The sequence below is a fragment of the Hydra vulgaris genome, chromosome 10 (assembly GCF_038396675.1).
Source record: "Hydra vulgaris chromosome 10, alternate assembly HydraT2T_AEP".
Taxonomy (NCBI): Eukaryota; Metazoa; Cnidaria; class Hydrozoa; order Anthoathecata; family Hydridae; genus Hydra; species Hydra vulgaris.
In genome coordinates, this window is record NC_088929.1 from 30644646 (window position 1) to 30662271 (window position 17626).

Sequence of the window (17626 nt, forward strand, 5' to 3'; positions counted from 1 at the left end):
ATCGTAGGCCTCACGCGTTACACGGCTTATTTCCAAGGAATGCTTTTTCGCTCTTGTCCTAATGAATTGCCATTGAAAGCAAATCGAGAATTTCTTCAAAAGCAAGCGATTTTCCAAACTTCATTGTTCCGGTAACAAAAGTTTTTCTGAAATAACTGTGATTTCCTTTTAATTTTTGACCTTTCATGTTAGGAAAACTCATTTTCAACGCTTTAACAGAACAAAAGTGAAAATTTGTTATATTATGTAATTATACAAGTACATTTTGTTTAACTATTTATTTTGTATAATTATTTCAATGTACAGAAATAAAAGTTGATTTTGAATTAATTTTTTTTTTTCATAAATCTTTTCTCAAAATATTTAAATTTAAATAAAAAGATATAAATTTTTAGAAGTTGTTTTTTTTAATGTATCTAAACGCAAATTAACGTGCATAAATGATTAATGTACATTAATTTGCGTTTAGATATTTAGATATTTTTGAAAAAGATTTCTGAAAAAAAAAATGTTTCAGAAACATTTTTATTTTTAGTACAATTAAATTGTGATACAAAATAAATAATTATACATAAGTGGTTATTTGGGGTCCAATTCTTTTAATGGACGATTAAATTAAAAAAATATTAAACTTAACAAAAAATTTCGAATTATTATTAGTTTGTACCGTTAAATTATTTAATTATTGAGAATAAATAAAATAAGCTTATAGCTATATTTCTAAGCCATTGCATCTGCTGACGCAAAATATTTAAAGGCAGATATGAAAACCCGTTCACCGCCAAAAAGGTCTCATAACTCATTTTTTTCGAATATATCACATGGACCTCTCGACCTCTAACGTCTTATATACAAATTTCTGCTTTCTGCTATCTGATTATTTTTATTTACTAAAAATTTTATTTGATGTTTCTGCACAAACCACGTTAAAGAGAATGGCAACCATATTGTCTTATCAGTTATAAAGATCGATTTACTTATGCCAAACCATTATTATTTCAAATAAAAATTCCTAATATTTATCAGCTGAATATTTTTAGTATACTTTGTTTTATGTACAAATGTAACACCAACGCATCTCCTGTTCCTTTTCATAATCTATGTAACTTAAAAGATAAAAATTAATATCACTTAAGAAATGATAATCTAATTCGGCAACCTTTTTCTGTAACTAATTTTGAAAAGTCATGTATCTCATTTCGAGGAGCTTTTCTTTGAAACAAAATAGTTTTGAAAAATTTCGATTTTTACTATGAATGAAATTATCTTTCATTCAAGAAAAACTTAAAGAAATTATTTTATTTTTTGAAGACATTTTTTTATATTTTTACATTTTTCTGAAAATACGAAGCTTATTACATAAGGTAATATATAATAGTATATCTGATCCACATCTTATGCGTTTATGAAAACAGTACTTTTTAAAATATTTTTGTATTTAAAAGTTTACATATTCTTACGAAATTTATGTTCTCGCTAATTATTACTATGACGAGTTTTTTTTTTTTGGTTTTTTTATTTTATATTTCATTTTAATTTAATGTACTTAATATTCTCGAGCGGTTCATGATGATAAGACCATAAGGTCTACAGCGTGTCTCCGCGTTCTTTATTTGTTTTTATTTTTATAACTGTATATTATGCTATATTTTTTTATTGTATAACGATTTTTATCTAAACTATCTTATTGTATAAATTTATTGAATATTGAAGAAAGAAAACAAAAAAAAGAATAATAAATCGTGATAAAAAACTGGAAAAGACACGTTAAGAAAAAAACTTTATCTTTTTAGTCTAAACTATCCGCCAAACGTTTTTATAATACTTTTTCTAAAATTCAGCAGAATTGCTATTGTTTAAAGTCGATAACGAGAAAAAAAACTTCAAAGTTTCTACACAAGTCATATCAAACATAAAAGGTATAATAACTTTTTATGAAAACCATGGATTCGTAAAGAAGCAGAAAATTCGTAACTCTTGGAAATCTTTATTCTAAGGCATTAATAAAGAAAAGTTTAATTTGAAAAATATATTATATAGAATAAGATTACAATTGTTTCTTGCAGATTAAACTTGAATAATGCTGTCTTCTTTCAACGCTAAAACAAAAAGCGTTAAAATTATTAGAGAACTTACTGAAAGTTTAAATAACAAAAAAAGTAAAGTTTTTAAACATCGCTTACGTTATTATTTGCCTCTGCCTCTGCTTCTACTACCACCACCACCACCACCACCGCCACCTCCTCCGCTTCTGCTACCGCCACCGCCGCCGCCACCACCACCTCCACCACTTCTGCTACCTCCACCGCCACCACCACCACCACCTCCACTACTTCTGCTACCACCTCCCCTAGGATCAGCAACTTCATTTCTAAATCACAAATAAAACACAGTCACCCAATAATTACATAAAATATAGGTAAAAGTACAATACAAGGCAGCTAAGTACATTCCAGCATTGTTCTTCAAATGTTATGTCGATATTATTACCAATAATATAAAATATAGCATAATGTAATAAAAGCTTACATCTCTTTTTTTCCGTAACCATATCCACCTCCGTATCCGCCTCCGTATCCCCCATCTCGCTCTCTATAATAAGGTAAAAAAAAAAAAATGCGTTACTTATAGTTTCATTCGTCCTAAAAATCAGTCAAAAAATAGTTCTCAAATTCTTACGTTTCTCTTTTTCCGTAACCATATCCACCATATCCTCCATACCCACCTTCACTTTGATCTTCGTCTTCATTTCTAGATCAAAGATAAAAACACGGCTTAATGTTTGAAATAATAAAATACATACAATTCCGTGTTATATAAATGATATATACATGACCGAAGCAAAAAGAAGACAATATTTGGTTTATCGCCTTGCCCCGTTTGCTGTAACGCGCTACCATTGTAACAAGTCATCAAGTGTTTCTTACAAATAATTAAAAGGTAAAAAAAAAATTACTTTGTTCAAAACTTGAAAATTAAAGTTACGTTAAGAGAAAAAGAAAAAACAACTTTTCAGTTTGTTTTTAATAAAGCGTAATTTCTGATGGCAACAGAAAACTCGGTAACCAATTAATGCATTTTAGGTTGCTCATAATTACAATTTGACAATGTTAAAGGGTAAATGTAACTAATTTTATTGAAAAGTGTGTTAATTATTCTAGGAGTTAGTTTACTACGAAGTTTGGACATAAAAATAAGAATTTGATATAAATTTAACAGAAAAATATTGAGGGTGATGAACTTTTAATAGTTTTTTTTTTAAACTTTTTTATTACATTTAATTTAGAATTACAAACATGTAAACTTAAAAGAATAAAACCTACATCTCTTTTTTACCATAACCGTATCCGCCACCGTATCCTCCATATCCTCCACCATAATCACTCAATTTGTTTGAAAATAAATCCTTGTTTTCCTATATTGAAAAACTTATTTATACTTCCTAACTAGTCTATTTGAAAATAAAAATAAAATAAAACTTAACTAATTAACTAAAATTAAAAGCGATAAAAACGTTTGAAAAATAAGAAATAAGTCATATGAAAAAAGAAATAATAAAAAAATAAAAGTCACTTCGCGATTAGATTCATCTTCGTCATCATTGTCTCTATTTCTAAAAGAGATAATAGAATTAGAACTTAGCAAATTTTGAAATACCAAAACTTTTAAAATAAAGGATACTCACTTTGTATCGGCAATAATATCTTTTGCATGCTTAAAAGGAGCTGCTTCGGCAAGCTAAACAATAAGTTGCATGTATTTCAAAAGTAACCTAATATTTAATATGTATAGTGTTAAATTATTAAATAAAAAACTATTATGTTCTACAATAACATAAATGTATAAATATATAACATAATCGTTAATTTTACTCACAAAAACTTGAAAAGAAATCAGGAACGTAACAAAAATACAAAGATAAACCATTCTCTCGGAACTTCAACCAACTTTGTTCTATGTTGATTTTTTACCTTTTTTATACAATCTACTAACTAATTACAAAAACACCCTGAAAGTATTTACGAAACCAAGAACTCGCGTCATTCGAAAAATGATAATTTGCAAACAAAAGAAAGTTACTAATTTTAATTGTATACGAGTAAGGAGTTATTAAAGTAATTAAAACACCTACAATATACATCACTATTTAAATACGTTTTTAGGGTTGAGTGGGACGTATTACGGCAATTTAATTTTATGCATTTAATAGCATGGTAATTAATTTAAAAAAAACACGATTTACTAAAAATCGCCCAATTGTCCAAGGTTTCGGAATAAGGAAATTTCAAACTAACGAAGTTACAGTTTTTTGGTCTTTTTTAAATTTGCCAGATTTTAAGACATCATAGTTTAATATTATTTTAAATTTTAATTTCAAACATCACAATTTAATATTATTTTAATTTTTAAGTGAGGTAAACGAAATTATATATTTATATATTTTATATATCGTTGCCTTAAATATTGAGTATGGTAGGGTAAGAATGTTGGCATATGCGAAAGTTTAAAAAGAGTTTTTGTAAAACTGTCTGTCATGAAGCTATAGTTTATCTTAGTATGTTTGTTTGATCATTGTTACTTTATTTAAAATGTTTTCTTATTTGTGAAGTTTATAAAAAAGTTTTTTTATTTGATGTAGATTTAAGGATAACTTGTTCGCCTTTAACCGTTCCGCCGTTTAAGGTGGATCCATTGATGGTGAGCGATTGCTCCCACTTAGATATTTTGAAAAGATATTTATTCTTTTAAATTTATATATTTAACTTAGCAGTTTTTTTAAAAAAGAAAGTACGGAGACTGTTGAAATTTGATAAATTTTTAAAATTTTTAAACAATGAATTCGTGCAGTGTAAGATAAAATCAGACTGATAAGATACCAATATATAACGTAATTTCATAATTACATAGATTAAGACAGTGAAAGGCGAAAACTCTTAAAAATTAACCAAAGAATCTGAAAATTACCTCGTATTCTCCCCCTTTATCCCTACGTTACTGGATATTTTGAATAAACCAAATCACACTAAATTCAAAAAAATTTATAGCAAACAAAAACGTGCTTGCAGGATTATATTTGGGGCAAACAGAAATGCACATTGCGAACCTTTCTTACGTCAGCTTGGAGCTTTAAACAATTCTAAAATTAATATTCATCAAGAAATGTTATTTATGTTTGTAGTAAAACGTGGGTTTTCTCCAGTAACATTTCAATTTTACTTTAATGAAATCTCTCATAAATATCTTACCAAGTTTACATTGAACAGCTTTGTCCTTCCCATAAACCATCTTAAATTAAGCTCGTACCATGTTCAATATCGGGGATATTTGTTTTTTTATTTTTCAATGTTTTGTTTACATTTGACGTAATATATATAAATTACATATTTTTCAAATACAAACAAGGCTTCTGAAAGAATATCACGATGATCTTATCGTCTCTTATTTACTCTTTTGTAAAAAGCACTTTATAAGCGCTTTTTACAAAAGAGAGTAAAATATTATAAAAAAGCCTTTTCACAATAAGAGTACGGGAAAGGCGCCTATGATGGCATAGCGCCAATGATGGCATACCGGTCATATTTTCATAAATAATGGTTATGACAAAAAAGTGATTTGACCAACATGTTTATACTGACTTTACATTAATTTTAGTAAAAATACGTCTCTTATGCACAAATTTTGCTTTTATAATCAACAAAAATCGATTTTGGGATGTGCTGTTGTATTTTTAATCCATTTAAATATTTAAGATTGTGATTTTATTATCAACTGTGCAGAAATGAAATTTTCATGCATTTAATTTCCAAGTTTTGTGCATTTAGTAGAATACTTATTTTAATTTTATCTTTTGAACAAGGCAGACTTAGCTTGTTTAAATGAAAATGATGACTTCTTCCTATGATGGCATACTGACGAGTTAGGTGTGTTGCAATATTGACGAGTTGAGAAAACCTTTTTTCTTTCATAAAAACAACATATTTGTTAGGGAAGTAAAAAGGAGTTTTTACTTCACTAAAAAATTTTTAGTTCAAAAAACACATAACGCAATATCTCTTATGCGCATGCGCGAAATTCTACACTGCTGCTGTATAGCACGAAAGGGTTAATTAGGATGATTACGCGTAATTTCTGGCATTTCTGAGGGAAGACTCTAGGTCAAATGAAATTGTCAAGTTACCCTTGATGCTAACAAGCCCCATCCTCCCCTATGCCATCATAGGAGCAGTAGTTGCCTATGATGGCATACTTGTGCTTTTTTTTTTTTTTTAAATAAAAATAACTAATATAAAAATAAAATTGGTAAAAACTCTTGGGGTAATTATTGTTCTACATGTAACAAAGAATGTATCCATATCAAAACTTTTGTTCATGGTCTACAGGATACTGAATAATGAAGCTTCAAAGTTAAGTATGCCATCATAGGCGCCTTTCCCCTACGTAAAAAATAACATAAAAACATTAAATCGTATCAAATAAATGAAAATAAATTGTAAACTATTATAAAACAAAACTTAAACATAAATGGCAATAAAAATTATTTTTTATTACAGTAAGAATTAAAACTATTCTAAGATTTTTTCAATGGAGAGAATGAGATCTTTTAATTTATTTTTAAAAAGAGGATAAGTTAGAGGTAAGCCGAAGTTAGGCAAAATAATTTGTTCCGGAGATGAGCTGCACGGTAAGTAATATATTGATTGAATTTTGTTCGACAGAGTGGTTCATTTAAATAAATATTATTAATCATGTTAAACTTGTTCAATAGTTTCAAAATCAAAAGGTCTTTAAAAATTAAAGGAGATAAGTCATACTTTCACATATAAACAAAAGGTAAATTTTTATATACGCTTAGTTTATATATATCGAGAATTTTCATTTGATTAAAAAACATTTAGTAATGTGCCAAATAACACAGGTCAACAAAAAAAAATTTTTTTTCTGGTTCCGAGCAAACAGTTTGTTTTTTGTTTTGCATTTCTCATTTTGAGTTCAAATATGCAACTCATTTTTTACCATCACGTCAAGTTGTAAAGAAATTTGGGTTCAGATCTTTAGTGTTTGGAGTCAAGTCCCTAATATGGTCAAAAAAAAAGTTGTTCAAAAGTATGTCAACCTGGGTCTCAAAAAAAGCGTATTTTCATAGAGATTTTAAAGATGTTATTTGTTTTCAATAAAAATAACTACTTTTTGTATTATTGCTGAAAAACATTTTGTTAAAATTTTTTTAAGTGTTTTTAGCATTTTTTTAAATAATTTTTTTGCCAAAAAATTTTGAGAAAAAGTTTTTATGCTTTCTAAAATCTCTATGAAAATACGCTTTTTTTGAGACCCAGGTTGACATTTAAACAACCTTTTTTTTTGACAATGTTAGGGACTTTACCCCAAATACTAAAGATCTGAACCCAAATATCTTTACAACTTAACGTGATGGTAAAAAATGAGTTGCATATTTGAAATCAAAATGAGAAATGCAATACAAAAAACAAATTGTTTGCTCGGAACCAGAAAATTTTTTTTTTGTTGACCTGTTTAATCCGCAGTATTATTTAAACGGATTGCATGTTTCTGACGGCGATAGAGACATTGTAACTTGCTTTGATCAGTGCTAGCCAAGGCAATAACTCCATAACTTATATAACTACGAATAAAGGAATAATAAAGTTTTGTAAAACTATTTTTATTTAAATGAGTATGCGCCGTATATAAAATTCCGATACTTTTTGAAACTTTCGATCAGACATAGTTAATATGATATCTTTTTTTTGTAACAATTTCCTTCATATTTTCAATAAAAAACCAGACTTTGTATAAAGATGCACTTTTGAAAGTTTTAAGAGTAATTCGAAACGGCACTTACTAAACATGGACTTTATTATACCAGATTTCAAATATCTTTTTTAAAAACAATTTAAAAGGATTTGAATTAAATGATTTGAAATTAATTTAGCTTCTTTTACTAATTATTTTCCTTTTTAAGTTTTAAGTTTTTGTTGATACTTATTAATCAACCCTAAATACTTATTCATATTTCATTATTTTTAATAAAACTAAACGCATTTATTAATGATTGATAACTTTTACGTTAATCACACTTTTGTCTTATTTTATTTTTTAAAAATTTTCCCCTGGAGGATTGTTAGCAAGTATTTAATTTGATACTGATGTTTTGTATGCACTTAAAATGTTTTATTTAACAATTATTAGTTATGTAAATTTTTAAAAACGTTTAAAAACACCAATACGGGGCTCGGTGATAAGACAAGTCTTTCTTCTTTTTGCATCGGCCAGAATTTTCTATGATTGTGATTTCTTTTTTGTAGTTTTTGACAAACAGCAAAATAAATGGAAGAAAAAAAACTCCGTCCCCCCTCATTCTTACATAAATTGTCTAAATGCACCAAAAAACCAAAATAAAATAAAAATCGTCTCCCTTATTAGTTGGTCTGAATCCACCCCTGCTTTCCGCTAGATTTAAAGAATCCTAATTTACTATTTTAAATAAAATGTTGATATCTCCATTATAGAAAAATAAATTCGTGTTAATTGCAAATAGAACTGAGTTTAAAATGTTTGAAAACATATGAAAATCATTTACATAAATAAGAATCAAAAGGGGAGCCAAAATTAAAGCTTGTGGAACATCGCAATTTATTTCGCATCTTATATACATTTCGCAATTTATTTCACATTAATTTACATCGCAAGTCATTTTCTTTCTTCATATAATATGTATCGTAACATGGGGTTACTTTAATCCACTTTAGTGCGATTTTTGGTTTTAACAATCAGTTTCGCTCTATTCAAAATGTGAAAATAAAAAACTTTTATTCAAATTATTAATAAAGATATCAACCTTTAATTCAAGCTGATTGATTTATAAAACAGATTAAAAACAGAAATACTTTTTACTTTCTTCAAAACTTGGCCTAATGTTATGTTTTTGACTGGTATAACATCTGATTCTTCTGAGTCAGAACAGATTCCTTTCCCTGATGCAATATTTAATTAGCACTTTAATATTGAAGGTCCAAGGTCTGCACAATTGTCATTTAAATGACTGATAAATGCTTTAGAAATATGACTTAAATCAACAGATGATCGATCTTGCAGTTGCAAGCGATTCTTTATCGCAAGAAAAAATTCAACACTGAGCAAAATCGGATATTTTCACAAAATGTATTTTATTATTTCCAGCACTTTTTTTAGTAGTGGAAAGTGTCTTTTGAAAATGTTGTGGATATTTTACCTGAAGGTGATTCTTTCCACAAAGACAAAACGGTTTTCCACTCACATTTTAATGACCTAAAATAGGCAACATTTTGAGGTTGTGTCAAATGTGATGAGTTAGGTGGTAAATACACAAATACGTTGTATTTTAAAAGATTTTATTTTTTTACTTGACACAGTTTAAAAACATTCTGACTAATGTATGATAACAAAGTATCCCCCAATGAGGACTTTTTATTCCGTCTGTTTTTTCAGTATAGGAAGCAGGTGAGCAAAAAACCAATCCTCAAATGTGACACTTTCTAACCATCTACATTCTGTGCGATTTGTAACCACACATTTGTAACTACTTGGGTGAGATTTTCAATAAACTAGCTCTAGGTTTTTTTGTATCATGAAATGTTTGTAACATGTCAAAGCACAAAAAATCATTACTTTGTGTTTCTTGATAGGAGGTTTGAATAAAGAAGTTTCCAAATATTTTAGTAAGAGCTCTATGCTTTGTCAACCAACGGTTTTTACCAATTAAAGATGTGTTTATATATATATATATATATATATATATATATATATATATATATATATATATATATATATATATATATATATATATAAACACATCTTTAATTGGTAAAAACCGTTGGTTGACAAAGCATAGAGCTCTTACTAAAATATTTGGAAACTTCTTTATTCAAACCTCCTATCAAGAAACACAAAGTAATGATTTTTTGTGCTTTGACATGTTACAAACATTTCATGATACAAAAAAACCTAGAGCTAGTTTATTGAAAATCTCACCCAAGTAGTTACAAATGTGTGGTTACAAATCGCACAGAATGTAGATGGTTAGAAAGTGTCACATTTGAGGATTGGTTTTTTGCTCACCTGCTTCCTATACTGAAAAAACAGACGGAATAAAAAGTCCTCATTGGGGGATACTTTGTTATCATACATTAGTCAGAATGTTTTTAAACTGTGTCAAGTAAAAAAATAAAATCTTTTAAAATACAACGTATTTGTGTATTTACCACCTAACTCATCACATTTGACACAACCTCAAAATGTTGCCTATTTTAGGTCATTAAAATGTGAGTGGAAAACCGTTTTGTCTTTGTGGAAAGAATCACCTTCAGGTAAAATATCCACAACATTTTCAAAAGACACTTTCCACTACTAAAAAAAGTGCTGGAAATAATAAAATACATTTTGTGAAAATATCCGATTTTGCTCAGTGTTGAATTTTTTCTTGCGATAAAGAATCGCTTGCAACTGCAAGATCGATCATCTGTTGATTTAAGTCATATTTCTAAAGCATTTATCAGTCATTTAAATGACAATTGTGCAGACCTTGGACCTTCAATATTAAAGTGCTAATTAAATATTGCATCAGGGAAAGGAATCTGTTCTGACTCAGAAGAATCAGATGTTATACCAGTCAAAAACATAACATTAGGCCAAGTTTTGAAGAAAGTAAAAAGTATTTCTGTTTTTAATCTGTTTTATAAATCAATCAGCTTGAATTAAAGGTTGATATCTTTATTAATAATTTGAATAAAAGTTTTTTATTTTCACATTTTGAATAGAGCGAAACTGATTGTTAAAACCAAAAATCGCACTAAAGTGGATTAAAGTAACCCCATGTTACGATACATATTATATGAAGAAAGAAAATGACTTGCGATGTAAATTAATGTGAAATAAATTGCGAAATGTATATAAGATGCGAAATAAATTGCGATGTTCCACAAGCTTTAATTTTGGCTCCCCTTTTGATTCTTATTTATGTAAATGATTTTCATATGTTTTCAAACATTTTAAACTCAGTTCTATTTGCAATTAACACGAATTTATTTTTCTATAATGGAGATATCAACATTTTATTTAAAATAGTAAATTAGGATTCTTTAAATCTAGCGGAAAGCAGGGGTGGATTCAGACCAACTAATAAGGGAGACGATTTTTATTTTATTTTGGTTTTTTGGTGCATTTAGACAATTTATGTAAGAATGAGGGGGGACGGAGTTTTTTTTCTTCCATTTATTTTGCTGTTTGTCAAAAACTACAAAAAAGAAATCACAATCATAGAAAATTCTGGCCGATGCAAAAAGAAGAAAGACTTGTCTTATCACCGAGCCCCGTATTGGTGTTTTTAAACGTTTTTAAAAATTTACATAACTAATAATTGTTAAATAAAACATTTTAAGTGCATACAAAACATCAGTATCAAATTAAATACTTGCTAACAATCCTCCAGGGGAAAATTTTTAAAAAATAAAATAAGACAAAAGTGTGATTAACGTAAAAGTTATCAATCATTAATAAATGCGTTTAGTTTTATTAAAAATAATGAAATATGAATAAGTATTTAGGGTTGATTAATAAGTATCAACAAAAACTTAAAACTTAAAAAGGAAAATAATTAGTAAAAGAAGCTAAATTAATTTCAAATCATTTAATTCAAATCCTTTTAAATTGTTTTTAAAAAAGATATTTGAAATCTGGTATAATAAAGTCCATGTTTAGTAAGTGCCGTTTCGAATTACTCTTAAAACTTTCAAAAGTGCATCTTTATACAAAGTCTGGTTTTTTATTGAAAATATGAAGGAAATTGTTACAAAAAAAAGATATCATATTAACTATGTCTGATCGAAAGTTTCAAAAAGTATCGGAATTTTATATACGGCGCATACTCATTTAAATAAAAATAGTTTTACAAAACTTTATTATTCCTTTATTCGTAGTTATATAAGTTATGGAGTTATTGCCTTGGCTAGCACTGATCAAAGCAAGTTACAATGTCTCTATCGCCGTCAGAAACATGCAATCCGTTTAAATAATACTGCGGATTAAACAGGTCAACAAAAAAAAAATTTTCTGGTTCCGAGCAAACAATTTGTTTTTTGTATTGCATTTCTCATTTTGATTTCAAATATGCAACTCATTTTTTACCATCACGTTAAGTTGTAAAGATATTTGGGTTCAGATCTTTAGTATTTGGGGTAAAGTCCCTAACATTGTCAAAAAAAAAGGTTGTTTAAATGTCAACCTGGGTCTCAAAAAAAGCGTATTTTCATAGAGATTTTAGAAAGCATAAAAACTTTTTCTCAAAATTTTTTGGCAAAAAAATTATTTAAAAAAATGCTAAAAACACTTAAAAAAATTTTAACAAAATGTTTTTCAGCAATAATACAAAAAGTAGTTATTTTTATTGAAAACAAATAACATCTTTAAAATCTCTATGAAAATACGCTTTTTTTGAGACCCAGGTTGACATACTTTTGAACAACTTTTTTTTTGACCATATTAGGGACTTGACTCCAAACACTAAAGATCTGAACCCAAATTTCTTTACAACTTGACGTGATGGTAAAAAATGAGTTGCATATTTGAACTCAAAATGAGAAATGCAAAACAAAAAACAAACTGTTTGCTCGGAACCAGAAAAAAAATTTTTTTTTGTTGACCTGTGTTATTTGGCACATTACTAAATGTTTTTTAATCAAATGAAAATTCTCGATATATATAAACTAAGCGTATATAAAAATTTACCTTTTGTTTATATGTGAAAGTATGACTTATCTCCTTTAATTTTTAAAGACCTTTTGATTTTGAAACTATTGAACAAGTTTAACATGATTAATAATATTTATTTAAATGAACCACTCTGTCGAACAAAATTCAATCAATATATTACTTACCGTGCAGCTCATCTCCGGAACAAATTATTTTGCCTAACTTCGGCTTACCTCTAACTTATCCTCTTTTTAAAAATAAATTAAAAGATCTCATTCTCTCCATTGAAAAAATCTTAGAATAGTTTTAATTCTTACTGTAATAAAAAATAATTTTTATTGCCATTTATGTTTAAGTTTTGTTTTATAATAGTTTACAATTTATTTTCATTTATTTGATACGATTTAATGTTTTTATGTTATTTTTTACGTAGGGGAAAGGCGCCTATGATGGCATACTTAACTTTGAAGCTTCATTATTCAGTATCCTGTAGACCATGAACAAAAGTTTTGATATGGATACATTCTTTGTTACATGTAGAACAATAATTACCCCAAGAGTTTTTACCAATTTTATTTTTATATTAGTTATTTTTATTTAAAAAAAAAAAAAAAGCACAAGTATGCCATCATAGGCAACTACTGCTCCTATGATGGCATAGGGGAGGATGGGGCTTGTTAGCATCAAGGGTAACTTGACAATTTCATTTGACCTAGAGTCTTCCCTCAGAAATGCCAGAAATTACGCGTAATCATCCTAATTAACCCTTTCGTGCTATACAGCAGCAGTGTAGAATTTCGCGCATGCGCATAAGAGATATTGCGTTATGTGTTTTTTGAACTAAAAATTTTTTAGTGAAGTAAAAACTCCTTTTTACTTCCCTAACAAATATGTTGTTTTTATGAAAGAAAAAAGGTTTTCTCAACTCGTCAATATTGCAACACACCTAACTCGTCAGTATGCCATCATAGGAAGAAGTCATCATTTTCATTTAAACAAGCTAAGTCTGCCTTGTTCAAAAGATAAAATTAAAATAAGTATTCTACTAAATGCACAAAACTTGGAAATTAAATGCATGAAAATTTCATTTCTGCACAGTTGATAATAAAATCACAATCTTAAATATTTAAATGGATTAAAAATACAACAGCACATCCCAAAATCGATTTTTGTTGATTATAAAAGCAAAATTTGTGCATAAGAGACGTATTTTTACTAAAATTAATGTAAAGTCAGTATAAACATGTTGGTCAAATCACTTTTTTGTCATAACCATTATTTATGAAAATATGACCGGTATGCCATCATTGGCGCTATGCCATCATAGGCGCCTTTCCCGTACTCTTATTGTGAAAAGGCTTTTTTATAATATTTTACTCTCTTTTGTAAAAAGCGCTTATAAAGTGCTTTTTACAAAAGAGTAAATAAGAGACGATAAGATCATCGTGATATTCTTTCAGAAGCCTTGTTTGTATTTGAAAAATATGTAATTTATATATATTACGTCAAATGTAAACAAAACATTGAAAAATAAAAAAACAAATATCCCCGATATTGAACATGGTACGAGCTTAATTTAAGATGGTTTATGGGAAGGACAAAGCTGTTCAATGTAAACTTGGTAAGATATTTATGAGAGATTTCATTAAAGTAAAATTGAAATGTTACTGGAGAAAACCCACGTTTTACTACAAACATAAATAACATTTCTTGATGAATATTAATTTTAGAATTGTTTAAAGCTCCAAGCTGACGTAAGAAAGGTTCGCAATGTGCATTTCTGTTTGCCCCAAATATAATCCTGCAAGCACGTTTTTGTTTGCTATAAATTTTTTTGAATTTAGTGTGATTTGGTTTATTCAAAATATCCAGTAACGTAGGGATAAAGGGGGAGAATACGAGGTAATTTTCAGATTCTTTGGTTAATTTTTAAGAGTTTTCGCCTTTCACTGTCTTAATCTATGTAATTATGAAATTACGTTATATATTGGTATCTTATCAGTCTGATTTTATCTTACACTGCACGAATTCATTGTTTAAAAATTTTAAAAATTTATCAAATTTCAACAGTCTCCGTACTTTCTTTTTTAAAAAAACTGCTAAGTTAAATATATAAATTTAAAAGAATAAATATCTTTTCAAAATATCTAAGTGGGAGCAATCGCTCACCATCAATGGATCCACCTTAAACGGCGGAACGGTTAAAGGCGAACAAGTTATCCTTAAATCTACATCAAATAAAAAAACTTTTTTATAAACTTCACAAATAAGAAAACATTTTAAATAAAGTAACAATGATCAAACAAACATACTAAGATAAACTATAGCTTCATGACAGACAGTTTTACAAAAACTCTTTTTAAACTTTCGCATATGCCAACATTCTTACCCTACCATACTCAATATTTAAGGCAACGATATATAAAATATATAAATATATAATTTCGTTTACCTCACTTAAAAATTAAAATAATATTAAATTGTGATGTTTGAAATTAAAATTTAAAATAATATTAAACTATGATGTCTTAAAATCTGGCAAATTTAAAAAAGACCAAAAAACTGTAACTTCGTTAGTTTGAAATTTCCTTATTCCGAAACCTTGGACAATTGGGCGATTTTTAGTAAATCGTGTTTTTTTTAAATTAATTACCATGCTATTAAATGCATAAAATTAAATTGCCGTAATACGTCCCACTCAACCCTAAAAACGTATTTAAATAGTGATGTATATTGTAGGTGTTTTAATTACTTTAATAACTCCTTACTCGTATACAATTAAAATTAGTAACTTTCTTTTGTTTGCAAATTATCATTTTTCGAATGACGCGAGTTCTTGGTTTCGTAAATACTTTCAGGGTGTTTTTGTAATTAGTTAGTAGATTGTATAAAAAAGGTAAAAAATCAACATAGAACAAAGTTGGTTGAAGTTCCGAGAGAATGGTTTATCTTTGTATTTTTGTTACGTTCCTGATTTCTTTTCAAGTTTTTGTGAGTAAAATTAACGATTATGTTATATATTTATACATTTATGTTATTGTAGAACATAATAGTTTTTTATTTAATAATTTAACACTATACATATTAAATATTAGGTTACTTTTGAAATACATGCAACTTATTGTTTAGCTTGCCGAAGCAGCTCCTTTTAAGCATGCAAAAGATATTATTGCCGATACAAAGTGAGTATCCTTTATTTTAAAAGTTTTGGTATTTCAAAATTTGCTAAGTTCTAATTCTATTATCTCTTTTAGAAATAGAGACAATGATGACGAAGATGAATCTAATCGCGAAGTGACTTTTATTTTTTTATTATTTCTTTTTTCATATGACTTATTTCTTATTTTTCAAACGTTTTTATCGCTTTTAATTTTAGTTAATTAGTTAAGTTTTATTTTATTTTTATTTTCAAATAGACTAGTTAGGAAGTATAAATAAGTTTTTCAATATAGGAAAACAAGGATTTATTTTCAAACAAATTGAGTGATTATGGTGGAGGATATGGAGGATACGGTGGCGGATACGGTTATGGTAAAAAAGAGATGTAGGTTTTATTCTTTTAAGTTTACATGTTTGTAATTCTAAATTAAATGTAATAAAAAAGTTTAAAAAAAAAACTATTAAAAGTTCATCACCCTCAATATTTTTCTGTTAAATTTATATCAAATTCTTATTTTTATGTCCAAACTTCGTAGTAAACTAACTCCTAGAATAATTAACACACTTTTCAATAAAATTAGTTACATTTACCCTTTAACATTGTCAAATTGTAATTATGAGCAACCTAAAATGCATTAATTGGTTACCGAGTTTTCTGTTGCCATCAGAAATTACGCTTTATTAAAAACAAACTGAAAAGTTGTTTTTTCTTTTTCTCTTAACGTAACTTTAATTTTCAAGTTTTGAACAAAGTAATTTTTTTTTTACCTTTTAATTATTTGTAAGAAACACTTGATGACTTGTTACAATGGTAGCGCGTTACAGCAAACGGGGCAAGGCGATAAACCAAATATTGTCTTCTTTTTGCTTCGGTCATGTATATATCATTTATATAACACGGAATTGTATGTATTTTATTATTTCAAACATTAAGCCGTGTTTTTATCTTTGATCTAGAAATGAAGACGAAGATCAAAGTGAAGGTGGGTATGGAGGATATGGTGGATATGGTTACGGAAAAAGAGAAACGTAAGAATTTGAGAACTATTTTTTGACTGATTTTTAGGACGAATGAAACTATAAGTAACGCATTTTTTTTTTTTTACCTTATTATAGAGAGCGAGATGGGGGATACGGAGGCGGATACGGAGGTGGATATGGTTACGGAAAAAAAGAGATGTAAGCTTTTATTACATTATGCTATATTTTATATTATTGGTAATAATATCGACATAACATTTGAAGAACAATGCTGGAATGTACTTAGCTGCCTTGTATTGTACTTTTACCTATATTTTATGTAATTATTGGGTGACTGTGTTTTATTTGTGATTTAGAAATGAAGTTGCTGATCCTAGGGGAGGTGGTAGCAGAAGTAGTGGAGGTGGTGGTGGTGGTGGCGGTGGAGGTAGCAGAAGTGGTGGAGGTGGTGGTGGCGGCGGCGGTGGCGGTAGCAGAAGCGGAGGAGGTGGCGGTGGTGGTGGTGGTGGTGGTAGTAGAAGCAGAGGCAGAGGCAAATAATAACGTAAGCGATGTTTAAAAACTTTACTTTTTTTGTTATTTAAACTTTCAGTAAGTTCTCTAATAATTTTAACGCTTTTTGTTTTAGCGTTGAAAGAAGACAGCATTATTCAAGTTTAATCTGCAAGAAACAATTGTAATCTTATTCTATATAATATATTTTTCAAATTAAACTTTTCTTTATTAATGCCTTAGAATAAAGATT

The 17626-nt window shown here is 28.0% G+C and overlaps 2 protein-coding genes across 2 annotated transcripts; one reads left to right on the plus strand and one right to left on the minus strand.

Annotated features, from left to right (window-relative positions):
- Positions 1–2187: 2187 nt before the first annotated feature.
- On the minus strand, positions 2188–5400 carry LOC136086270 (uncharacterized). The gene is made up of 7 exons (XM_065808561.1): positions 5247–5400; positions 3686–3738; positions 3574–3613; positions 3324–3415; positions 2680–2751; positions 2530–2592; positions 2188–2371 (listed from the first exon to the last, which is right to left on the minus strand). Exons 1-7 carry the CDS (start codon positions 5277–5279, stop codon positions 2188–2190), a joined length of 537 nt encoding a protein of 178 aa, XP_065664633.1. The 5' UTR covers positions 5280–5400.
- Positions 5401–14208: 8808 nt separating this feature from the next.
- LOC136086271 (uncharacterized) lies at positions 14209–17421 on the plus strand. The gene is made up of 7 exons (XM_065808562.1): positions 14209–14362; positions 15871–15923; positions 15996–16035; positions 16194–16285; positions 16858–16929; positions 17017–17079; positions 17238–17421. The coding sequence occupies exons 1-7, from the start codon at positions 14330–14332 to the stop codon at positions 17419–17421; spliced, it is 537 nt and encodes a 178-aa protein (XP_065664634.1). The 5' UTR covers positions 14209–14329.
- Positions 17422–17626: the final 205 nt, after the last annotated feature.